General features: G+C 35.9%; 1 protein-coding gene across 1 annotated transcript; it reads left to right on the top strand.

Moving 5' to 3' along the window:
- Positions 1-24,005: 24,005 nt before the first annotated feature.
- LOC118832573 (E3 ubiquitin-protein ligase DTX3L-like) lies at positions 24,006-26,939 on the top strand. Its single transcript, XM_036739864.1, has one exon. It carries the CDS (start codon positions 24,033-24,035, stop codon positions 26,286-26,288), a length of 2,256 nt encoding a protein of 751 aa, XP_036595759.1. The 5' UTR covers positions 24,006-24,032; the 3' UTR covers positions 26,289-26,939.
- The last annotated feature ends 367 nt before the right edge of the window (positions 26,940-27,306 follow it).

Genomic DNA, 27,306 nt, shown 5'->3' with positions numbered 1-27,306 from the left:
TAAGCACCTACTGTATGCCATCCACTGTGCTTAAGTGCTAGGGATACAAATAACAAAAAATGACAGTCCCTGTGTCAAAAAGTTTACAATGTAATGGAGGAAGATAACACACAAAAGAAAACTCTGTGTGTGTGTGTGTGTGTGATTTCATCTTTCATCCTTGCCAGCAAGTCTGATGTGTGGGAGGAGAGTTCCTTTAATTTGTATTTCTCTAATCGTTAGCACCTTGGAGCATTTTATCATGTGGTTATTGATTGCTGGGATTTCTTGCTTTGAAGTCTACCTCTTCGCAGCCTTTCACTACTTATCTTTTGGTGCATGGTTCTTAGTCTGAGAAATTTTAATCAATTCCATATATATATATATATATATATATATATATATATATATATATATATATGAAATGACAGAGGAGAACACTTACCTTGACCTCAGGATCCCTAGGGGCTCTACACTGTAAATTCATCCCATGATCCTTTACTCATTATATCATCAGATTTGTACCTAGTGGATAGGCTGAATGTAGTACCCACGTGGAAATTGGATGAGGTGAATTTCACTATTGTACCCTGTGTCTCTTTTTGTTTAAGAATGATGTAATCCCTAAGAATACCCTCAGCCTCTTGGATAGAACAGTTGAAAAGAATAGTGAAAGAGAGTTGTCAAAGAGCCAGCCTGCCTGAAGGATTATTGGTAATATAAAGAAATGCTGAATATCTCTCTGGGTTTATTTTATATCATGCTACACTACTGAATTGTTTATTGTTTTGGTTAGTTTTTTAGTTGATAAATAAACCTTCATATCATCCATGTAAACTGATAGTTTGGTTTTTTCTTTGTCAATGCTTATTTCTTCAAAATATTTTTTATTGTCTTATTTCTATATCTTGAATTTGTAGTAAAATATCTAATATCAATGGTAATAATGGACACCCTTGTTTCACCTCTGATCGAATTGGAAAGTCTTCTAGCTAATTCCCATTAAAGATATTGCTAGCTCTTAGTTTTAGATAGTTACTTCTTATCATTTCAAAAGAAATCTCCAATTATTCCTATGCTTTTCATTTTTTTAAACAGGAATTGGTATTGTATTTTATCAAAATATTTTTCTCAATCTATTGAAATAATCATATGATTTAGTGAGTTTTGTTATTAATATGGTCAATTATACTTACGGTTTTCCTTCTATTGAACTAGACCTCCATTCCTGGCATAAATGCAGCCTGATTATAGTGTATATTACTGTAGCCTCCTTGCTAATATTGAAAGTTTTTGTATCAATAATCATTATCAAAATTGTTCTATAGTCATCTTTTTTTTTTCTTTTTGACTCCCTATATTTTGTTACCAAGACCATATTTATGTTATAGAAGGGATTTTGTAGGATCCCATATTTACCTCTTTTTTCAAACAGATTATCTAGTATTGGAATGAATTGTTGTTTAAATGTTTGGGAGAATTAAGGGTTTTTTATGAATTAACACTTTTGACATTAACAATTAACATTATTTTAACAATTTTAACATTCATTTTCATATTGAATACCAAATACTCTCCCTCCCTCTCTCCTCTCCCCTACTCATTTAAAAGGCAAGTAATATGGTATCCATTGTCTATGGATATATCATTGTCTATATATTTTCATATTAGCCATGTTGTAAAATAAAAAGCTAGAAAAAGAAAATGAAAATATATGCTTCAATCTGCCCTCAGAGTTGATCAGTTCTCTCTCTGGATTTAGAGCATTGTTTTCATCTGCCTATTGGTAGCTTTTTCTTCTTTTTCTGAGTATTACTTTTTCATATCAGTTGGGGAATGGTTTGTATTTTTATCAGTTTGACTCAGTTTCCTTATCTGTAGATCTGACAGGTAAATTTTCTATGCTTCCCTAATTTTTCTAAATCCTTTACCCATTTTGGTCTTATGTTGGTATGAGTTGTTGGTCTTGGCTTAATTTGTGCCAAAGTGCTTTTCAGTTTTCCCAGTAATTTTTCTGAGAAACTGAAACTTAGATCTTTGGGTTTCTCAAACACTATATTACCATGGTCACTCTCTACTGCGTATGGTGTATTTAATCTGTTCCATTGATCCACTAGTCTATTTCTTAGCCAGTCACAGATTGTTTTGGTGATCACTGTTTTGTAACACTGTTTGAAATTTGGTGCTGCTAGGCAGCCTTCATTCACATTTTTTCATTGTTTTCCTTGATATTCTTGACCTCTTCTTCTTCCAGATGAATTTTGTTATTTTTTTCTACCTCTATAAAATAATCTGTTGGCAGTTTGATTGGTATGGGACTGGATAAGTAAATTAATGTAGGTAGAATTGTCATTTTTATTGTATTGGTTTGGCCTATCCATGAGCAATTAATATTAAATTCTTCAGAACTGTTTTTATTTATGTCAAAAGTGTTTTGTAATTGTGTTCATATAGCTCTTAGGTTTGTCTTGCAGATAGACTCCCAAGTATTATGTATTGAACTGTTATTTAAAATGGAAGTTCTTTTTCTATCTGTACCTGCTTATTTTGGGGGGGGTAAAATATAGAAATGCTGATGATTTATGTGGTTTTATTTTGTATTCTAAAACCTTACTAAAGTTTTTCATTGTTTCTACTATTTTTTGAGTTAATTCTATAGGGTTCTCTAAATTTACCATTATATCTTCTACAAAGAAGGCCTCATTGCCTACTCCTATTGCTTTTTCTTTTCTTATTGCTATAGCTAGCAATAATATAAAATCATATTGGTGATAATGGATATCCTTGCTTCACCCCTGATCTTACTGGGAAAGGTCCTACTTTTCCCCCATTAGAGATAATGCTTGTTTTAAGTTAGGTAAATAATTCGTTTTAAGAAAGACTGTACTTACTCTGTTCTTTCTAGTGTTTTTAATAAAAATGGTGTTGTATTTTGTCAAATGCTTTTTCTGTACTTGTTGATATAATCATGTAATTTTGGGGATTTTTTTATTGATATGGTCAATTGTGCTTATAGTTTTCCTAATATTGAATCAACCTATATCCCTGGTATAAATAACATCTGGTCTTAGTATATGATCTTTGTGATATACTGCTGTAATTTCCTTGCAAATGTTTTGTTTAATTTTTTTACATCAATATTCATTAGGGAAATTAGTTTATAGTTTTTTTCTCTACTTTTGCTCTCTCTGGTTTAGGTAGCAAAACCATATTTGAGTCATAGAAGGAATTTGGTTGGACTCCTTTATCTATTTTATCAAATAGATAGATGTTTCATAGAATTCACTTGTAAATCCATCTGGTCCTGGAGATTTTTCTTAGCAGCTAATTTGTTGCTTGTTCAGCTTATTTTTCTAAGTTAGAGTTATTCAAGGATTCTTATTTCCTCTTCTTTTAAATCTAGGCAATTTATATTTTTTATAAATTTTCATCCACTCCACTTAGATTGTCAATTTTATTGTCATATAATTCATCAAAGTAACTCCTTATAATTGCTTTAATCTCATCTTCATTGGTGATGCATTCACCTTTTTCATTTTTGATACTGGTAATTTGGTTTTGTTCTTTTATTTTTAATCAAATTAACCAGCAATTTATTTATTTTATTGGGTTTGCAGGTTCTCGTTTTATTAGCTCAATGTTTTTTTTACTCTAAATTTTATTAATCTCACCTTTGATTTTTAGGATTTTTATTTTGGTGTTTAATTGGAGATTGTTCATTTAAAAAAAATTTAGTTGCATTCTCAGTTCATTAATATGCCCTTTCTCTTGTTTATTGATGTAAGTGTTTAGAAAGAAAAAATTTCCCCTATGCAGTGCTTTGGGTGCATCTCACATGTTTTGCTTATTGTCTCATTTTCTCGTTATCTTTTCCTTCTTCCTGACCCGACCCAAATTTGTAAGGTATTTATTGGGCCAGAGAAAGGCTATTGTAATCTGCACATCTTTACCCTTTATGCTATTTGGCTGCCCACTTCTAATCTTTCTTCAACAACTGATGAGTAGCTAGAAAAAGTTTGAAAATATGTGCAGTATTCAACACCTGTGGACCTCCCATATTTTAATCCTCTTCTTTCTACACATTTCTCCTGTATTTACATATGCATACATATGTATACACACACGCACAGATATATTTGTGCCTGTCTGGTAGCTCTTTCCATTTATGTTGTTGAAATCTTTGTGTATATTGCTTGCTTGACTCTCTTTACTTGACTCTGCATCACTTCATATAGATCGTTCCTGTATTTGTGTTCATCCTATCTTAGCATGCAGTAGTATTCCATTACGTTCATGTACCATAATTTGTTTGGCAATTCCCCAATTGGCGAGAATCTACTTTGTTTCTTATTTTCTGCTAACTCTACAAGCGGTGACGTAAATATTTTTTCTATATCAACTTTTCTTCTTGTCATTGGCCTCCTTGAGGAATAAATCCGGTAATGGACTTTTCTGGGTCAAAAGGTATGGATATTTTAGTCACTTTCTTTGTATAACTCCAAATTGCTTTACAAAATGGTTGAACCAATTCACAGCTCCACTTGCAATTCTTCAGTATGCCTAACTTCCCACAACCCCTCCAACACTGATTATTCCCATTTTGTCAATTTTCAAGGTATTGGAAGAAGCCTTAGGGTTTTTTTGGGGGGGGTTTTGTTGGATTTTTTTTATTTGCATTTCTGTTAGTAGTGATTTGGAGAATTTTTTTCATGTAGTTGTAAATTCTTTGCATTCCTCCTTTTGAGAAGTGTTTGCATATATTCTTTTACAACTTATCTATGGTGAACCTCTTTTCTTTTATTATGTAAATGCTAATTGTTTATATATCTGGTATACTAACACCTTGTAACAGCAAGCTAATACAAAGATTTTTTCCCCATTCAAACACTTTTTTGCTTTTCCTTTTTATGTAATCTAATTTTTGTCTTTTGTAATTGCCTCTATCCCTTGTTTGCTTAAGAATACATGTCTTACTCATAACTGTGAGAGGTATATGATCTGCTTCTCTTCAGATATTTTTATTGTATGATTTTTAATAGTAAGGTCATGTATCCATTTAAAATGATTTGTGGAGTATGGTGCAAACTTAGCCTAATTTCTACAAGACTGCTTTCTAGTTTCCCAGAAGGTTTTTTTTTTTTTTTTATCAAATTGGGAGTTCTTTCCTAAGAGTAACATATATTTTCTACCTTATTGAACACTGGGTTATTAAGTTCCATTGTTGGAACTTCCATTGGGAAGTTGATTGTTCCTTGTCTAGTCTTTTCCATAGCTCTATCTCTTTGTACCTATCTCTATGCTCACACCTAATCTGAGATGGTTCTAATGACTGCTGTTTTATAATACAGTTTGAAGTCCTGAGGTTTCCATTCTTCAGTTCTGCCTCACTTGTCATTTCACATGGTATTTTAGATCTTTGCTTCTTCCAAATAAATTTTTTTATTATTTTATAAAATTGTATAAAGTATCCCTCAGATAATTTGACTGGCATGGCATTACAAGGTTAAATTAACTCTGATAGTCTTGTCATTTTTTTTCTATTGGCACAGCCCAGCTATGAGCACTGGTATTTAAATTGTCCTTTATTTCTTGAAGGGACACTTTGTAATTGAATCTCTATACGTGTTTTGTGTCCATTTGTAGATTTATTCACACATATTTTAAGCCTTTCCTAGTTATTTGAAGTGGGATTTTCCTTTCTATTGTTGCCTATTATATTTTTATAACAAAAATATAATATATATTTTATATATATATATATATATTTATAATATATAATATATTAAAATATATATAAAATATATTAAACATATATATATATTTTATATATAAAAAAGGTTTTGTTTTGTGATTTGTCTTAGGTTGAAATCGACCTACGTGGAGCCAATCCTTGAAATAATAGTTTATTGAAAAGAGGAAAACAGGAGCACCCAGATTACATGTATGCAGGTAGCCTGAGAGAGACTATGAGAGAAATCCACAAGAGCAGTCTTTTTTATACAGACCACAAAGTAGGAACTTCTCTAGGTATCTAAAAATAACTCAGGTGCAGTACAACTATTTCTCAGAACTTATTTTGATACAGCTATTTTTTTTCCAGAATTTTCATCCAGGTATTTTTTATTGCCATGTTTATGATGACTTAAGCACCTCAATAATGTTGGTGTAAAACATTGGCTGAACAATCTATTTAAGTCTAGTTCCATTATATGCAGCTGGTCTTGGCAGGACAAAAGGAGTTATACAAGACTGTTTCCTACAACTATGCTATATTACAATTTAACCTCTCTATGACCGTGCTGTGTTAGAATTTAACTCTCGCCCTTACACTTCCTCTTTTTATATTATTTTATAGTATCACCCACTTAGATAATTTAGATCTTCTCAAGAACCAAACTGACTTATGATTACATAGTTCTTGTGAATATCTTGTGATCCAGCAATACCGCTACTGGGTCTGTATGCCAAATAGATGATCAAGAAGGGAAAAGGACCCACGTGGACAAAAATATTTATAGAAGCTCTTTTTGTGGTGGCGAAGAATTGGAAATTAAGGGGATGCCCATCAATTAGGGCGTGGCTAAACAAGTTGTGGTATATGAATGTAATGGAGTACTATTGTGCTATAAGAAATGATGAACAGGCAGATTTCAGAAAAACCTGGAAAGACTTAAATGAACTGATGTTGAATGAAATGAGCAGAACCAGGAGAACATTGTGCACAGTAATAGTGACATTTTGTGATGATCAACTATGATTGATTTAGCTCTTCCCAAGAATAGAATGACCCAAGACAATTCCAAAATTCTCATGATGGAAAATGCTATCCACATCCAGAGAACGAATTGATGGAGTCTGAATGCAGATCAAAGTATACTATTTTTGCTTCTTTTGTTATTTTTCATATTTTTTTCTTTTGTTCTATTTCTTCTTTAACAGTATGACTGATGTGGAAATGTTTTACATTATTGTACATGTCTAACCTCTCTCACATTGCTTACCATCTTGGGGAACGGGGAGGGGTGGGATTGAGGGAGAAAAATTTGGAACTCAAAGTTTTTTTAAAATAATGAATGTTGAAGCTTGTACAGTTCTCAGGCCTTTAGATAACTAATATGTGCAGAGCAGAGCTATAACTAACAAAATTAACAATATTATGATAGAATGAATCTGAATCTTTAGAACAATATTCGCTTTCAGAAAATATCCCTTAAAACGAGCCTTTCACTTAATCCCCAGTGTATTTCAGATGCTTGACAATGTTAAAGCTTTGGGCAAATACTTATGTGCAACATTCAGTTAATGTCCATTTAAAGCATTTTTCTAATTCTGTTGTGTTGTGTTTAGCCTTTTCCTTCATAATAGCTAACATTATAATAATAGCTAACATTTATATAGCACTTACTATATGCCAAGTACTTGGAAGGTAGAGAGGGAGAGAAGGAAGAAGAGGGAGAGAGATGAAGAGGAAGGGAAAAGGAGAGAAGAGAGAGAGACAAACGGGGAAAGACAGAGAAGAAGATGGAGTGAGAGGGAAGTGCAGAAGGATGGAGAGGCAGGGGGTATGGACAGAAAGGGGGGACAAGTGAGGGAGAGAGAGAAGGATAGAGCTGAACAAATACAGAGACATAAGAATGGAGAGGGAAAGGAAGAGAGAAAGATAAAGAGAGATGGAGAGAAAAATGGAGAAAGAGGAAGAGAGGATAGCAGCAGAAAAGATAGAGGTAGAGAAGGATGGAGAGTAAGGTAGAGAGGAGGGAGGCAGGAGAGGGAGAGAGAGAAGGCTGAAGATGAAGGGAGAAAGACAGAGAAAGAGAGGACAGACAGAGAGAACTATGGAAAGGGAATAAGACACAGAGGAAGGGAGGGTGGGAGAGTGTGAGGCAGAGGAGATAGGGAAATATAGTGACAGAAGAACAGGGAAAAGGAGAGGGAGAAAGAGAGAAGGGGGTCAGTTAGCCAGAGAGACAAAAGAGAAAAAAAAAACAGAGATCCAGAATGAGAGAGCTAGAGACAGATACTGAGAAGGATAGAGGGGGAAAGAATGACAAAGAGAGATACAGAGAGTGAGAGGGAGGTAGAGAGTGAGAGACAATGATAGAGGGAAGGAATAAGGGGGAGATAGGGTGAGAAAGAAAAAGGGATGGATAGACGGGAAAATATAGAAAGAGAATGAGACAGGGAGGGAGAGAAAGGCAGAGGGGGAAGGGAGAGAGAGAAAGAAAGGAAAGAAAAAATGGAGAGGAAGAGATGGGAAAATTTAGAAGTAAAGTGAGGATGGAGAGGGAATGGAAAGAAAGAACCAGACAAAGAGATAATGAGGTAGGAAAGCTCAAGAGGTCAAGAGGAGAAAGGGAAAAGAGTAACAAAAGAGATACAGAGAGAAAGATGGAGAATTAGGAAGAAAAAAAGGGAGAGACACACAGACAGTCAAAAAAGTATGGAGAGAAGGAGAGGGTAAGTTAGAGGAAGAAATAGTGGATGGATTGAGAAGAAGATAGAGAGGGATAGACAGGTACCAGAGAGACAGAGTGAGGATGGATAGGGAGGAATAGAGAGGAAGAGACAAGGGGAGACAAAGTAAAAGGGAGAGAGACAAAAGAGAGGGAAAAAAAGATGGAAAGGGAGAGACAGAGACAAAGAAAGACAGAAGGATCAAAGGGAAGAGAGTGACAGAGATACAGAGAAAATGATAGGAGGGGAAGGAATGAAAGAGGGATAGAGAGAGGAGGATAAAGAGAAGAAGCAAAAGAAACTCAGAGTGAAGGATGGAGATACGCACGCACGCACACGCATGCACACAGAGAGAGAGAGAGAGAGAGAGAGAGACTGACTCCAGGTTTTTGGCCTTGGTATTTGACCCTTTATTAGGTTATTAACTGGGTCCTTGGACAAAGTACTCAACCTACTGGCATCCACACCTATACTGGGCAAGTATTGCACTATTAACTTCATTGTAGAAAGGTAGAAAGTAAGGCTCAGTGGGAGAATTCTGTGCCCTCCCAGGAGGTGTCACTTTATACCAAAAGCCCCAAAGCACTGACGTAACCCCTGGGTTTTTCCTTAGCAGTTAAGTGACCCTCCAATTGTGGTACAAAAAGACTGCATCAAGATTTTTGACATTTCAAATAGTCAGATGCCTGCTATGGACTCTTGAACCCTGATTAGATTCATAAACTGAGCAACAGACCTGTGGCAAGGATATTCAGCTAAGCTACCTGGTTCTTCAGGAGGATTCCCTGAAATGATTAAAACCTTGTGCAGGGCATTCTTGAAGACCATCTCCACAAATAACCCCCACCCTCACCCCTCCTACCCCAGATTGCAAATAGGCCCAGTAAAAAAAAATCTTTTTAACTTCTCCAACCAGAAGAGGTGCTTTACCTGATAAGGAGAAGTAAAATCCAAAGGCTGCTGCTGAAACCTCAAGCTAACAGGTAGTGGGAAGACGTCACATTCATTATCTTTGTGTGTGTGTATCTCAGATTTTCCTTGGTCATATTTAATAATTATATGTATGTGTGTATATATATATGTATATACATGCACACATTCATACATACAGAGAGAGAGAAGACTAGAATAAACAGATATAATTTGCCAGAGGAAATTCCTTTGAGGGGAAGCTCCTTCAATCATGGGATAAGGGAGAACTCCCAATTGAGGCAGGAATAGCAAAAAGAAACAATTACATTTTGTAATATCTGGTTTAAAACAGGGAAAAATTTAGCAGGTGAATTACTCTGACCTCAGTTTAAAACTCTGGATTATCACAAGCTGAAAGATTTAAAAATAGTTTTAGCAGATAAAAACCAAAACAGATATTGGTATTTATGGAATGAATTAACTGATCTTTTAAATGAATTTAAATCATCAGATTGCATGTTTCCCCTTCAAGATGCCATTAGTAATAATCAAAAGGTCAATGTAGTGTTTTCTTATTTTAATGTTTTATTTTTTTTTCTAAAGTTTATGTAAAAAACAATTTAACCTTCATACTTTTACAATTTTGAATTCCAAATTTTCTTCTACCCTCCTTCCCCTGCCACATTATTGAGAAGGCATGCAAAGCATATTTCCATATTAATCACATTGTGAAAGAAAACACAGACTTCCTCCCATCCCCCCCAAAAAACCAAGAAAAATAAAGATAGTTTAAAAAAAAGTATGTGTCGATATGCATTTAGATGCCATCAGTTCTTTCTCTGGAGATGCATAGCATTTTTCATCATAGGTCCTTCACAATTGTCTTGGATTTTTCTGTTGCTGGGAATACCTAAGTATTTCACAATTTTTTGCTGTACCATATTGCTCTTACCATGTACACTCTTCTGATTCTGCTCACTTCACTTTGCATCAGTTCATGTAAGTCTTTCCAGGTTTTTCTGAAATCTGCCTGCTCATCATTTCTTATAGCACAATAGAATTTCATCATAATCACCACAATTTATTCAGACATTCCCCAATTGATGGGCATTCCCTCAATTTCCAGTTTTTTTTCCACCACAAAAAGAACTGCTATGAATATTTTTGTACATGTAGTACTGTTTCCTTTTTTTCTTCTTTTTTATCTCTAAATGGTATGCACCTTTTTATAGCCCTTTGGACATAGTTCCAGATTGCTCTCCAAGATATTTGGATAAGTTCCCAATTCCAACATTCAGTTCTCTGTATTTGAGAGATGAGGCTTTCATTGGAACAATCTGATGTAAAATTTTTCCCTCAGTATCCTGCTTTCCCTCTAATCTTGCAAGCATCGGTTTTGTTTCCGTCAAAACTTTTTAATTTAGTTTAATCAAAATTATCAATTTCACATCCCATAATTATTTGTGTCTCTTATATAATAAATAAATCTCTTATATAATACATCTCTTGTAATAAATTCTTTTCTCATTTATAGATCTCAGAGGTAAACTATTTTATGCTCCCCTAATTTGCCTATGGTATCACCCAATATGTCTAAATGCCCTAATATGTGGTCAAATGTGGGTGCCATGTATTGCTGAGAAAAAAGGTATATTCCTTCCTATCCTCATTCAGTTTTTACAAAATGTCTCTCATATTTAACTTTTCTAAAATTCTCTTCATCTTCTTAACTTCTTGGGGTTTTTTGGGTTAGATTTGTGTTGTTCTGAGAGAAGAAAGAGGAGATCAACATTAGTAGAGTTTTATTGTTTCTTTCCTCCTGTAATTCATTTAATTGGTTCTTTTAAAAAAAATTGGATGCTATACCATTTGGTGCATATATGTTTAGTATTGATGTTACTTCATTGTATACGGTACCTTTGAGCAAGATGTAGTTTCTTTGCTTATTTCTTTTTATTAGATCCATGTTTTCTTTTGCTTTGTTTTACATTATCACTGCTATCCCTGATTTTTTACTTCAGCTGAAGAATAATAGATTCTGCCCTTGCTCCTTTCTGTGTGTGTCTCTCTGCTTCAAGTGTATTTTTTAAACAACATTGTAGGATTATGGTTTTTAATCTGCTCTTTTATCTATTTCTGTTTGATGGGTGAGTTCATCCCATTCACATTCACAGTTATGACTACTAATTGTGTATTTCTCTCCATCATATTTTTCCCTTATTTGTCCTCCTCTTTTTCTCTCCTTTCACCTTATCCCCCCTCATATGTTTTGCTTCTGACAACCACGTATCCCATTCTGCCCTCCCTTTTATATTTATAGATTTATATATTCTTCTTTCGCTTATATCCCTTCCATCCTACTTCTCAGTAGCGTAAGAGAGATTTCTATGCCATAACTGAGTGTGTAGGTTATTCCTTCTTTGAGCCAATTCTTTTTTTTTGTTTTAATTGATTTCACATTTTTAGTTTTCAACATTGATTTCCACAAGAGTTTGAATTACAAATTTTCTCCCCATTTCCACCCTCCCCCCACTCCAAGATGGCATATATTCTGGTTGCCCCATTCCCCAGTCAGCCCTCCCTTCTGTCACCCCTCTCTCCCCCATCACATTTTCCCTTTTTTGTAGGACAAAATAGATTTCTATTCCCCATTGCCTGTATATTTTATTTCCTAGTTGTATGCAAAAAACTTTTTTTTGAACATCTGCTTTTAAAACTTGGAGTTCCAAATTCTCTCCCTCTTCCCTCCACACCCATCCTCCATAAGAAGGCAAGCAATTTAATACAGGCCATATGTGCATCATTATGCAAAACCCTTCCACAATATTCATGTTGTGAAAGACTAACTATATTTTACTCCTTCCGATCCTATCCCCCTTTATTCAATTTTCTCCCTTGACCCTATCCCTTTTTGAAAGTGTTTGCTTTTGTTTACCTCCTCCCCCTATCTGCCCTCCCTTCTATCATGCCCCCATTTTATCTCCTTCCTCCTTCTTTCCTGTGGGGTATGATACTCATTTGAGTATGTATGTTATTCCCTCCTCAGGTCAAATCCAATGAGAGCAAGATTCACTCATTCCCCCTCACCTGCCCCCTCTTCCCTTCCAACGAACTGCTTTTTCTTGCCACTTTTATACAAGATAATTTACCCCATTCTATCTCTCCCCTTCTGTCTCTCTCAATATATTCCACTCTCATCTCTTAATTTGATTTTATTTTTTTAGATATCATCCCTTCATATTCAACTCACCCTGTGCCCTCTGTCTATATATATATATATATATGTATAAATATATATGTTTATGTATGTATATTTATATATGTATGTATATTCCCTTCAGCTATCCTAATACTGAGGTCTCATGAATTCTACACATCATCTTTCCATGTAGGAATGTAAACAAAACAGTTCAACTTTAGTAAGTCCCTTATGATTTCTCTTTCTTTGTTTACCTTTTCATGCTTCTCTTGATTCTTGTGTTTGAAAGTCAAATTTTCTATTCAGCTGTGGTCTTTTCACCAAGAAAGCTTGAAAGTCCTCTATTTTATTGAAAGTCCATATTTTGCATTGGAGCATTATACTTAGTTTTGCTGGCTGGTGATTCTTGGTTTTAATCCTAGCTCCATTGACCTCCGGAATATCATATTCCAAACCCTTCGATCCCTTAATGTAGAAGCTGCTAGATGTTGTGTTATCCTGATTGTGTTTCCATAATATTCAAATTGTTTCTTTCTGGCTGCTTGCAGTATTTTCTCCTTGACCTGGGAGCTCTAGAATTTGGGGACAATATTCCTAGGAGTTTTCTTTTTGGGGTCTTTTTCAGGAGGCAATCGGTGGATTTTTTCAATTTCTATTTGACCCTCTGGCTGTAGATTATCAGGGCAGTTCTCCTTGATAATTCCTTGAAAGGTGATATCTAGGCTCTTTTTTGGATCATGGCTTTCAGGTAGTCCAATAATTTTTAAATTCTTTGTCCTGGATCTATTTTCCAGGTCAGTGGTTTTCCAGTGAGATATTTCACATTGTCTTCCATTTTTTCATTCCTTTGGTTCTGTTTTATACTATCTTGATTTCTCATAAAGTCACTAGCTTTCACTTGCTCCAATCTAATTTTTAAGGTAGTATTTCTTCAGTGGTCTTTTGGACCTCCTTTTCCATTTGGCTAATTCTGCTTTTCAAGGCATTCTTCTCCTCATTGGCTTTTTGGAGCTCTTTTGCCATTCAAGTTAGTGTATTTTTTAAGCTGTTATTTTCTGCAGTATATATTGGGTCTCCTTTAGTAAGTCATTGACTTATTTTTCATGGTTTTCTTGCATCACTTTCATTTCTCTTCCCAATTTTTCCTCTATTCCTCTCACTTCCTTTTCCAAATCCTTTTTGAGCTCTTCCATGGCCTGAGACCAGTTCATGTTTTTCTTGGAGGCTTTTGATGTAGGCTCTTTGACTTCTTCAGGTTGTATGTTTTGGTCTTCTTTGTCATCAAAGAAAGATTCCAAAGTCTGAGTCTGAATCCGATTCTGTTTTTGCTACCTGGCCATGTTCTTAGCCAATTATTTGACCCTTGAGTTTTTGGGATATGACTGCTTGTAGAGTGCAGAGTACTTTGTTTCAAGCTTGAGGGGTTGAGCTGTTGTTTTCAGAGCTATTTTTGTACAGCCACCTCTGCCACACCAGAGCTTCACCTCCCACAAGAACCACCAACCTGGACTGTGACTCATATCTAAGCAGGCTGTGTACTCTTGCTCTGATCAGCCACTTAATTCCTCCCACCAGGTGGGCCTGGGTCAGGAAGCAACTGCAGTTTTAGTTCTGTAAGCAGCCTCAGAGCTGCACCACCTCCACCGCTTTGAATCAATTCCGATCAGAATATGGTTCAAATATTGTCTGCCTACCTCTACCATGTTCCCCTCCATTGTAAAACTCTTTCAGATCTCCTATATGTGAGATAACTGGCCCCATTCTACCTCCTTCTCCAAGTGCATCCCACTATCTTATCCCTTAATTTTTTAAAATATCCTGCCATCATAGTCAACTCACACTTTTTCCCTCTGTGTATGTATATTCCTTCTAACTTCCCTAAGAAAGATAATGTTCTTAGAAGTTACAAGTGTCATCTTCCCTTGTAGGAATGTTAACATTTATACTTTATTGAACTCCTTATGATTTCTCTTTCCCATTTACCTTTTTATGCTCCTCTCGAGTTTTCTATTCAGTTGTGGTATTTTCATCAAAAATGCTTGAAAATCCTTTATTTCACTAAATATTCATTTTCCCCCTGAAGGATGAGAATTAGTTCTGCCAGGTAGGTGATTCTTGGTTTTCATATTAGCTCCTTTGCTCTCCAGAATATCATATCCCAAATTGTCCTATCCTTTAATCCAGAAACTGCTGAATCTTGTGTTATCTTGACTGTAGCTCCACAATATTTGAAATGTTTAATTCTGGATGTTGCACCATTTTCTCCTTGATCTGGGACTATAATATTCCTTGGAGTTTTCATTTTGGTATCTCTTTCAGGAGGTGAACAGTGATTTTTTTTAATTTTATTTTACCCTTTGATTCTAAGATATCCTGCAACTTTGCTGAAATAAATTATTTCTGCCAGTTTAGTAGCCGAATCTCTGTATGTAAACAGACATAGACACTTCAAAAATTAATGTGTTGCTTCCTCATTGTCTGATATTTAATTCCATCAATTTCTTTGTCTTGCCGTATTGCTATAGCTAGCATTTCTAGTACAATATTGAGTAATAATTGTGTTAAAAGAACATCCTTGTTTCAGCCTTGGTATTTCTGGAAAGGCTTCTAGTTTATCCCCATTGCAGATAATGCTTCCTTGTGCATTGACATGAATGAGATCCTACTTATCAATTCAAGAGAAGCTCTATTTCTTCCTATGCTTTCAACTCTTTTTAATAGGAACAAATGCTTTCCAAAGCACTCTCTGTATCTATTGAAATAATCATGTGATTATTTGTTGTTGATAGGTTTAGTTGATTAGTTTTCCTAATATTGAACCCAGCCTGACATGACTCCCACCTGAGATAAATCCCGCATATAAATTCCTGGGTTAAATAGTACCAGGTCATATTGGATGATCTTTATGTGATAATGTTGTAGTGTTCTTCTTGCTAGTGTTTAATTTACAGTTTTTGCATTAGTATTCATGAGGGAAATTGGTCTATGGTTTTCCTTGTGTTCTAAAGTTTTCTTTTACTGTTTTTAAATTTTCAGCTCTTAATATATCACCAGTTTCTCTGCTTGGGTTCCACACTAGGAATTTAATTCTTCTTTGTAGATATCCTCATCACCAGAAATCTCATCATCGTGGAGATTTAGTTTTCAATAATTAATAACTCCCCTAGGTTGCCTCTTTCTTTTCTGGGTGCTTATCAGAACTAGAGGACTGAAAAATATAGAAAAACAGCTTCTACCAAAGTGTCCCTCTAGGGAGGGCTCAAAATTCCTGCCTGCTCATTTCCTATAATCTCTACTGTTTGGTTTCCTCTCTAGGAATCTCCATCATTTTTACTCCAGGTTATATTAGGTATCAGGAATCTCACCATTTTGAATTTTGATTCAGCTTTCATACTCTATTTTCCCCCACTCCAGTCTTCTGACTCTGTTATCTCTCTATTTTGAATGGAGGCCTGGGTAATAGGTCAGAAAAGCTCCTTCCTTCATAGATGGCTCAGTATTTCCAACTTTTCATTTCCCACCAGCATCATGGAATCATTGAAGAATAACATACTAAAATTCTGTCATTGAAAGACCAATATAGGCATATATTCTAATCTTTATGTGGGGAATATGCATGAACAATTTCATTACTATGTAACAGAGATATTTTTTTTTCAAATTCTGTATTTCAGAAGAACTTAACATCTACCCCAAAAGACAGAGTTTAAAAAGGATTGTCAACTCAGTCTTTGGCAATAGACTTACCATAGGTAGTGGGGTCTACAATTTGAAGTTCTGGCAATGAATGGCCCTTGTGAAATCTTAGGATTTTGTAGGATTCCATTTATAATAATAAAGTCTGGTTGGATTTTATTGTATTAGTCCTAAACAGAATTATATTACAGTCTCATTTAAAATGAGATGTGTTTTTCTCTTTGGGCAAGTTTGATATTTGACCCTCTCTAAATAAAATAGATTTTGATACAAAACAGCACTTAGAATTTGGTATTACGGAACGATGATTCTAGACTGCAAAAATGAAAAGAGTAAGTGAAAACTTTCTATAAAATTTTTTTCCACTTAATAGTATTTTATTTTTTCCAACTACATGTACAGATAGTTTTCAGCATCCACTTCTATAAGATTTTGAGTTGCTAATTTTTTTTTCTCCCCCCGCTCTCCCTACCCAGGATGGCAAGCAATTTGTTATAGGCTTCACATGTACAATCATATTAAACATATTTCCACATTAGTCATGTTGTGAAAGAAGAATAAGAACAAAAGGAAAAACCCATGGGAAAGAAGAAACAAAAAAAGAGAGACAAAATAGTATGCTTCAGTCGGCATTCAGATTCCATAGTTCTTTTCTGGATGTATATAGCATTTTCCATCATGAGTTGTTTTGAATTGTCTTAGATGATTGTATTACTAAGAAGAGTTAGATCTATCAAAGTTGATCATCCCATTATGTTGCTGTTACTGTGTACTCTTGGTTCTACTCACTTCACTTAGTATCAGTTCATGTCAATCTTTCCATGTTTTTCTGAAATTTGCCTGCTTATAATTTGTTATAGCACAATAGTATTCCATTACATTCATATATCATGACTTGTTCAGCTATTACCCCAATTGATCGGCATCTTCTCAATTTCCAATTCTTTGCCACCACAGAAAGAGCTGCTATAAATATTTTCACACATGTAAGTTCTTTCCCCTTTTGATGATCTCTTTGGGACACTAACCTCATAGTGGTATTGCTGGATCAAAGGGTACAATGGTTTTATACCCCTTTGGCCATAGTTCCAAATTACTCTCCAGAATGGGTGGATTGGAACACAATACATTAGTGTTCCAGTTTTTCCCATATCTTCTCCAATGTTAATCATTTTCCTTTTCTGTCATATTAGCCAATCTGCTAGATGTCAGGTGGTACCTCAGAGTTGTTTTAATCTGCATTTCTCTAATCAATAGTGATTTAGAGTATTTTTATGAATATAGATAGCTTTAATTTCTTCATAAGAAAACTGCCCGTTCTTATCCTCTAACAATTTATCAATTGGGGAATGAATTGTATTCCCATAAATTTGACTTAGTTCTCTATATAGTCAAGAAATGAGGCCTCTATCAGATGCATTGGCAGTAAAAATTGTTTCTCAGCTTTCTGCTTTTCTTCTAATCTTGGTTGCATTGTCTCTGTGCAAAACCTTTTAATTTAATGTAATAAAAATTCTCCATTTTGCATTTCACAATGTTCTCTAGCTCTTGTTTGGTCATAAACTCTTCCCTTCTCCATAGATTTAAAAGTATTCCTTGCTCTCCAATTTGCTTATGGTATCACTCTTTATGTCTAAATCATGTATCCATTTTGACTTTATCTTGGTATATGGTGTAAGATGTTGGACTATGCCTAGTTTCTGCCATAGTTTTTTCCAGTTTTCCCAGAAGTTTTTGTCAAATAATGAGTTCTTATCCCAGAAGCTGGAGTCTTTGAGTTTATTAAGTAGTAGATTACTATAGTCATTGACTACTGTGTCTTGTGTAGGTAACCTATTCCACTTATCGACCACTCTATTTCTTAGCCCAGAACCAAATGGTTTTGGTGATTGCTGCTTTGTAATATAGTTTTAGATGTGCTAATTTTGCATTTTTCAATTAATTCCCTTGATATTCTTGACTTTTATTCATCAAGATGAATTTTGTTATTTTTTCAGGGTCTATAAAATAATTTGGGGTAGTGTGATTGGCATGAAACTGAATAAGGAAATCAATTTAGGTAGAAGTGTCATTTTTATTATATTAACTTGGCCTACCCATGAGCACCTGATATTTTTCCAGTTATTTAGATCTGACTTTATTTTTGTGAAAAGTGTTTTGTAATTGTGTTCATATAATGTCTGGGCTTGTCTTGGCAGGTAGACTCCCAAATATTTTACATTTTCTAGAGTTATTTTAAATGGAAATTCTCTTTCTATGTCTTGTTGTTGGGCTTTGTTGGTATTATGTAGACATGCTGATGATTTATATGGGTTTATTTTATATCCTGCAACTTTGCCAAAGTTGTGAATTATTTCAAGTAGTTTTTTAGTTGATTCTCTAGGATTCTCTAAGCATACCATCATATCATCTGCAAAGAGTGATAGTTTTGTTTCCTCATTGCCTATTCTAATTCCTTCAATTTCTTTTTCTTTTCTTATTGCTAAAGCTAACATTTGTAGGACAATATTGAATAACAGTGGTGATAATGGACATTGTTGTTTCATCCCTGGTCTTATTGGAAATACATCTAGCTTATGCCCGTTACATATAATGCTTCCTGATGGTTTTAGATAGATGCTACTTATCGTTTGAGGAAAACTCCATTTGTTCCTATGCTTTCTAGTGTTTTTAATAGTCATGGTTGCTGTATTTTGTCAAAAGCCTTTTCTGCATCTATTGAGATAATAATATGATTTCTGTTAATTTTGTTATTGATATGGTCAATTATGCTGATAGTTTTCATAATGTTGAACCACCCCTGTATTCCTGGTATAAATCACACTTGGTCATACTGTATTATCCTGGTGATAAATTGCTGTAATATCTTTGCTCATGTTTTATTTAAAATATTTGCATCATTAGGGAAATTGGTCTATAATTTTCTTTCTCTGTTTTGGCTCTTCCTGGTTTAGGTATCAGCACCATATTTGTATCATAAAAGAATTGCGTAAGACTCCTTCTTTGCCTATTTTCCCAAATATCTTATATAGTATTGGAATTAATTGTTCTTTAAATGCTTGGTAGAATTCACTTGTAAATCGATCTGGCCATGGAGATTTTTTCTTTGGGAGTTCATTGATGGCTTATTCAATTTCTTTTTCTGAAATAGGTTTAAGTATTTTATTTCCTTTTCTGTTAATCTGGGGAATTTATATTTTTGTAAATATTCATCCAATTCATTTAGATTGTCAGATTTGTTGGTAAACAGTTGGGCAAAATAGCTCCTAATTATTGCTTTAATTTCTTCTTCCTTGGTGATGAATTCATCTTTTTCATTTTTGATACTTGAAATAATGTGAAGTAATTTGATTTTCTTTATTTTATCAAATTAGCCAAAGGATTATCTATTTTATTGCTTTTTTCATAAAGCCAGCTATTTTATTTATTACTCTAATAGTTTTCTTAATTTCAATTTTATTAATCTCTCTGATTTTCAGAATTTCTAATTTGGTATTTAAGTTGGGATTTTTAATTTGTTCTTTTTCTAGCCTTTTTAGTTGCATGCCCAATTCATTCATCTCCTCTTTCTCTATTTTATTCATATAAGCATTTAAAGATATAAAATTTCCCCTAAGAATTGCTTTGGCCACATCCCGTACATTTTGGTATGTTCTCTCTTTGGTGAAATTCTTCATTGTTTCTATGATTTGTTTTTTGATCCACTCATTCTTTAGGATTAGATTATTTATGTTGCAATTGGTTTTATCTCTTTCTGTGGTCCTTCATTACATGTAATTTTTATTGCATCATGATTTGAAAAGGGTGCATTTAATATTTCTGATTTTCTGTATTGGATTGTGAGGTTTTTAATGCCCTAACATATGGTCAGTTTTTGTGTAGGTGCCATGTACCACTGAGGAAAAGATATATTCCTTTGTATCCCCATTCAGTATTCTCCAGAGGTCTGTCATATCTAACTTTTTCTAAAATTCTATTCACCTCCTTAACTTCTTTCTTGTTTATTTTATGGTTAGATTTATCTAGTTTTGAGAGGGGGAGGTTGAGATTCCCCATTATATGCTAACTATACGTTTTGTTATCTATTTCTTCCTGTAGTGCAGTTAACTTCTCCTCTAAGAATGTGGATGCTATACCACTTGGTGCATATGTTTACTATTGACATTACTTCCTTGTCCAGGGTATGTTTTAGCAAGATGTCGTTTCTTTCCTTATCTCTTTTAATTACATCTATTTTTGCTTTTGATTTGTCTGACATCAGAATAGCTACACCTGCTTTTTTTTAACTTCATCTGAAGCATAATATATTCTGCTCCAGCCTTTTACCTTTACTCTGTGTGGATCTCTCTGCTTCAAATGTGTTTCTTGTAAACAACATATTGTAAGATTATGATTTTTAATCCTCTCAGCTATCTGCTTTTCTCTTATGGGAGAATTTATCCCATTCATAGTTATGATTACTAACTGTGTCTTTCTCTCCATCCTGTTTCCCCACCCTGTTTATACTTTTTCCTTTCACCCATTTCTTCCTCACCAGTATTTTGCTTCTGATCACTGCCTCTCCCTTCTACCCACTCCCTCCATTTTCTTTCCCCTTTCTCCTTTTACTTCCCTATAGGGTAAAATAGATTTCTGTACCCAACTCTGTGTTTGTGTTATTCCCTCTTTGAGCCAAATCCATCGAGAATGTGATTCAAACAACACTCACCTCTTCCCTTCTCTCCCTGTACCATAACAGGTCTTTTCTGCATCTTCCTGTGATGTAATTTGCCCTATCCTGCCTCTCTCTTTCTTCTTCTCTGGGTATAATCCTTTTATCACCCCTTAATTAATTTTTTATATTATCACATCAAAATCAACTTATAGCCACATCTTCTGACTATATATACCCCTTCAAGCTTCCCTAATAAAGATACAGTTCTCAAGAGTTACAAGTATCATCTTCCCTCGTAGGGAAGTTGAACCGTTTTTAACAACATGTTTGTTTTTTTCTTTCCTATTTATCTTTTTATGTTTCTCTTGAGGCTTATATTTGAAGATTGAATTTTCTGTGCAGCTTTAGCCTTTTCATCAGGAATGATCGAAAGTCCCCTATATCTTTGAATGTCCATCTTTTCCCCTGCAAGATTTTCTCAATTTTGATAGGTAGTTGATTCTAGGTTGTAATCCTAGCTCCTTTGTCCTCTGGAATATCATATTCCAAGCCCTCCAGTCCTTTACTGTAGAAGCTATTAAATCTTGTGTTATTCTGACTATGGCTCCACAATACTTTAATTTTTTTCTGGCTGTTTGCAATATCTTCTTCTTGACTTGGGAACTTTGAAATTTGGCTATAATATTCCTGGGAGTTTTCACTTTGGGATCTCTTTCAGGAGGTGATCAGTAAATTCTTTCAATGTTTATTTTACCCTCAGCTTCTAGAATATTAGGGCAGTTTTCCTTGATAATTTCTTGAAAGATGCTGTCCAGGCTCTTTTATTTTATCATGGCCTTTCAGTAGTCCAATAATTCTTAAATTATCTCTCCTGGATCTATTTTCCAGGCCAGTTATTTTTCCAGTGAGGTATTTTATATTTTCTTCTATTTTTTCAGTCTTTTGATTTAGTTTGATTGATTCTTGCTGTCTCATAGAGTGATTAGCTTCCACTTGCCCAACTCTAATTTTTAAGGCATTACTTACTTCAGTTAGCTTTTGTACCTCCTTTAGGCCAATTCTATTTTTAAGGATTTGTTTTTTTAGTGGATTTTTTTTTCCATTTAGCCAATTCTATTTTTTAAGGAGTTGTTTTCTTCAGTCAGTTTTTCTGCTTCCTTTTCAAGCTATTGAATCTTTTTTCAGAAGTCTCCTTCATAGTTCTCATTGTTCCCCCAATCTTTCTCCTACCTCTCTTACTTGATTTTTAAGATCCTTTTTGAGCTCTTTGAAGAGGACCTTTTGGGCTTGAGACCAATTTATATTCCCCTTTGAGCCTTCATCTGTAGGCATTTTGACATTGTTGTTTTCTGAGTTTGTGTTTTTATCTCCCCTGTTGTCATAGTTTTCTGTGGTCAGGGCTCTCTTCTATTTCTTACTGATTTTCAGCCCATCTAATAACTTTTAAAGTTGAGCTCTGCTTCTTCAGCAGAGGGGCCACCATCCCAAGCTTCTTAGATGGGAGACCAGTAGCCTGTTCTCTGGCTTTCCATGGTGGGGCCTCAGGTGTTTGCAGCTTGCCCACTGTGGTGGGGTGGCCTGGCCTAGTTGAATCTGTTGTGCCGGGATTCGAAGGTTCAGAATTTGCATTGTGCATTGAGGCTAGAGGCCTCACTGCTGGCCTCCTGAGCCAGGTCTGAGTTACCTTGGTTGCTCATCTGTGCTATGGCTGCAGCTTCCTGCTAGATTGCCCCGACACCATCTGTGCTCTCCTTTGCCCAAGTGAAACAGACCTTTCCTGAAGTCTTTCTTAATCTGAAGCTGGAAATTGTTTCACTCCACCTTTTTGTAGGTTCTGTCACTCCAGAACACATTTAGAGGCTTGATTTAATGTTGTTTCTGATGGAAACTAGGGAGAGCTCAGGCAACTTCCTTGCTTCTTTCTGCAATTTTGGCTCTGCCTCAAGTTGCCATATTTTCCAAAAAGATTGGACCTGGAATATGCAAGAGGCTGTGAATGTGTCAGGGACAAAACCCTACTGAGACAATAGGATTTCCTGTTGACACCTGAAGCTAGACTCCCTCTATGTCCTTGGGAATCAAGAAAGGAAACAGTCGGTTTGGACCAGACTGAGAAACTGTTTCTGCATCTGTAACCCTTGGAGATAAGCAGACCATCATATCTTCATGTTCTAGCAGTTCGCAAAGGAAAAGAAAAATGCTGCTTTTGTCATTTTACTTGTTCTTGCTTTCTTCTCCCTTTTGGAGTGGATTGGTCCTTTCCCACTCCCCTATTGCTTTCTCTTTTCCATGTAACTTAAATACCAAAGCTTTCCCTGCACTGCTAGGTTCCTTGATATGGGGAGTCCTCACTTGAAGTTGCCTTTCTCTTGTAATAACTCCAGTTGCAACACATCTCATGAACTTGTGATACTGTTTTTGGTTAACACTGTATATACTATGCTGATTTTTTTTTTCTTCTGGTTCTGTTATTATCTCACTTTACTCATTTGCTATTTTATTGATTTTATTTTCTCCCCTCTTTTTAATCAGATTAGGTAAAAGTTTATCAATTTCATTAGACTTTTCAAAGAACAAGCCTTTAGTTTAGATGTCATTTCTTTGGGTATTTTTGTTTTCAATTTATCTTTCTACTCTATTTTTAATATCTTTGTGCTTATTTTAAGCTTGTTTATTTGTTGGCTTTCTAATTTTTTCAATGAATATTTAGTTCATTATTCCTCTTATCTTCTTTGTGGTTAATGTGTATTTGTAAGGATATACACCTTTTTCCTCCTTAGGACTTCTTTATCTGCATCCTGGAAATTGTATGTTGTTTCAGCAGCAGCAGCATCCTCATTCTCATTTTTCTCATCATTTTTTTCAAATAATTACTTGTATTTTTAAAAATTTACTCTTTGAACTTGTCATTATTTAGCATTTCATTGTTAAGTTGTCCTTTGTTTTTCTTTCTTATGCTTGTGCTGTCTTAACCAATTACTATTTTTATTAAGCTATGGTCTGGGCAGAGAGGTGGGGGTAGGGAGCTGACAGCAATTTTTACCTCCCCTCTCTGCTTCCCAGTTTCTCCCTCCAGAGACCAGTGAGCAAACATCACAGGCCCAGGATCTTCAACTTACGATTCCCTACCCTGCCCTGATGGCTACTGGGAGCCTTGCCCACAGCCCGCTGTACCAGATCCTGGTCCGGGTGTCGGAGAACTATGTTGGAATGGAAAGAAAGCTGCAAAAGTATTTCCAGAACCCATCTAGGTCCGGGGGAGGCAAGTGCAAAGTCAAAGCTGGTCCCCGTGAAGGCACTTTCTGGGTAGAGTTTTATAAAAGACAAGCCAAGGAAGGTGTGATAGCAAAGGGAGATCACTCTTTGGTGGTTGGTGCTGGATCACATGTGAACATCTACCTAGAAACAAATGATGACCTAGGAGATAACATTTTGGAGCCAGACCAGCTTTCCTCTCAGACTCAGTCACTCCCAGAGGAATTTCCAGATGAGAAGCACCCAGATGAAGGAGGTGCTGCTAGCGCCTCTGATTCCTCCACTCCAAAGATATTTCTCCAGGTAAGGGCCCGGCTGAACTTCAAGCTTTCCAAAGAGCAAAGGGAGAAAATCCTTAAGCTTTGCCCAAATGTCAAAATAGAGGGAGGCCAGGATGGGCCTGAGAAAGTGATTGGTGACTTTGAAGATATTAAAAAGATTTACCAATTCTTAAGTGAGAGGATGCTGGAAAATGACTCAGCCTCAGCAAGAGAAAATGAACCAGTTACGCCAAATGATTGTGACAGTGCTACTGCTCAGACAAACCCAAAACGCAAAACAGAAGAGGAGTCAGATGTCATCTCAGTTCCTTCACGTTTGTATGACTATTTCAAATATTTCTTTGCTGAAACTCTGGACAGAATACAAAGTGAGTATCAAGTACGTATCAAAGGTACTATGTCATATACTACGGGCAATGTGAGTTTAGACTTTGAGACAAATAAGTCATGGGACAGGAGAGCAGCTCAAGAAGCTTTTGCCAGAGCGTTTCAGAGGGAAGTAAAGAATGTGATCCATAAGGAACTTCATTTCGCAGATCATAAGCTGGTCCTTGAAGTCCAAAAAATACTGGCTGACATGTTTAAAAGCCTCCGTGTTAAAGCTGAAGGAAAACTCTTAGTCCTCTGTGGAAGCCCACAGGATCTCTTAGGAGCTCAACATTTCATTGAAGCAAACTTCACCCGCAAACAACCTCTGGAAATGATGCTTTACCAAAACACAATGAAGAATGAAGTTGAGGTTGATACTGTTTACTTGCGTCTTCTGCGCCAAGAAGTCAAAGACATAGAGAAAACATATGACACTGTAATGGAATTGGTGAACAGACCCCAAATTCGGAGAACACTAGTTATATTTAAGCCAAAACACAAAGATATCGACCTCTCTGCACATGCTTATGAAGATTTCATTGAGATATTTCAGATGCTCTTAGCTGAGATTGTCAAAGAGGTAGTTATATTGAAACCATTAAACCAAGAGAAAAAGTGTCGACCTGAAAAGTCATTCTTTGAAGAGTTTGAAAGAAAGCACCCCTATGTAAACTTGGAGTGGTATGAACAAGAGCTGACCTTGACTGGTTTGCCCAAGTACCTTGCAAAAGCTATGAAATATGTTAAGAGACATTTTAGTATTGAAATTCCTGCTCAGCAAAGAGAAGTTCCAGCTCTCTTCCTTGGAGAAATTTGGGATAGAGACCCCAAATGCCCCTTGGCCAAAAATGCTGCTGATTTCAAGGCAACTTTATCTCCCTTCAATGAATTGCCTAGCAGTGCTGACATAGGAATAGAGGAGGAGGAAGAAGAGGAGGAGGACGAATGTGCCATCTGTCTGGATGTCATTCAAGACAAAGAAGTCCTCTCAAAGTGCAAGCATGTGTTCTGTGCCCCTTGTATCAAAGAGGCCATGAAACATAGGCCAGTATGCCCTGTATGCCAGACTTCCTATCATATTGTGAAAGGGAACCAGCCAGATGGAACAATGACAGCCTCTTACAGAACTTCTTCACTTCCAGGTTATAATTCCTGCGGCACTATTGTGATTCACTATGACATGAGGGGAGGCATACAGACACAAGATCATCCCAACCCAGGGAGACGCTATGAAGGAACAAGACGGGTGGCATACTTGCCAAACAATGAAGAAGGACGGCAGGTTTTGGTTCTCCTCAGAAGAGCCTTTGACCAAAGGCTGATTTTCACAGTAGGACAGTCTCGAACATCAGGAGCCAATGATGTGATCACTTGGAATGATATTCACCACAAAACTCTCCAATTCGGTGGGCCTGAAAACTTTGGGTACCCTGATCCCAACTATCTGCAGCGAGTCAAGCTGGAGCTGAAGGCAAAAGGAATTGAGTAAGAGTGCTGAAAGCTTCAAGGATTCCTTGAGAACTGGGCTTGCAAAAGCTGTAGCTGTGGAAAGGAATCAAAGTCATCATTAAAATATATGTGTGTGTAGGCACCATTTAGAGAAAAAGAAATGAATTTGAGAAGAACTTAGTTTGTTTAGGGATGAATGGGATGAACTATGATCTGATTAACCTGTCTAATTTTTTGGAGATTTTACTTCTTATTAGACAAACTGAGAGCCTGGTAGGAATGTAAACGTTCCTCTAGTGAGAACCCAAGGTTTATCTCTCAGTCCTTTTCTGCCTGTCTCCACTTTGCTGTCACCAGAGATGCTGGAGTTAAGGAATCTTCCATTGTACCACTTGCACAAGGTGATGATGGACCCTCAGGTCCATTCACATTATTTGTGGTAAGCAGTTGGTGGCCTCAGAACTCACCAGTGCTAGCTCCCTTCTGACCGAAATGGTAGCCAGGAACATTAAAAAGATTGGAAGATATCCTGAAGAAGATTAGTCTCCAAAAACATGAATTCTTCACTTTAGAAAGAAGCTATCCATCTTTGGGACTCTGGCAAATTTAATGTAAATTGAGAAGTGGGGAAAAGATATTTCTGTCTTCAATTCCAGTGACTTACAATCACTTTCAGGATCAAATAGAAATGCCTCTGTTTGGCATTCAAAGCTCTTCATAGCCTTGCCCCTTCCTTTGCAACCCAGTAAGTACTCTTTGTTCCAGTGATACTGGTCTCCTTGATGTTCCCTGTACAAGAAACTCCGTTTCTCCAGAGTGTGCATTTTCACTGGATATCTCCCGTGCCTGGACTTCTTTCCCTTCTCATTCCAATCCCCTGGCTTCCCAGATTTCTTTCAAGTCCTACCTAAAAATCTCACCTTCTAAATGAAGACTTTCCCAAACGCTCGTAGTACCAGTGCTTTTCCTATGTGGATTATCTCTAATTTGTCCTGTATGTAACTTGTTTGTACGTAGTTGTTTGCATATTGTCTTCCCCATTAGACTACGAGCTACTT

Source organism: Trichosurus vulpecula, chromosome X (assembly GCF_011100635.1).
Source record: "Trichosurus vulpecula isolate mTriVul1 chromosome X, mTriVul1.pri, whole genome shotgun sequence".
NCBI classification, from domain to species: Eukaryota; Metazoa; Chordata; class Mammalia; order Diprotodontia; family Phalangeridae; genus Trichosurus; species Trichosurus vulpecula.
This window is presented reverse-complemented; position numbering and strand designations above follow the sequence as displayed.

Bases quoted from the DNA above. Each gene is read 5' to 3' on its own strand.
- LOC118832573 (XM_036739864.1), top strand. From the start codon at position 24,033: ATGGCTACTGGGAGCCTTGCCCACAGCCCGCTGTACCAGATCCTGGTC.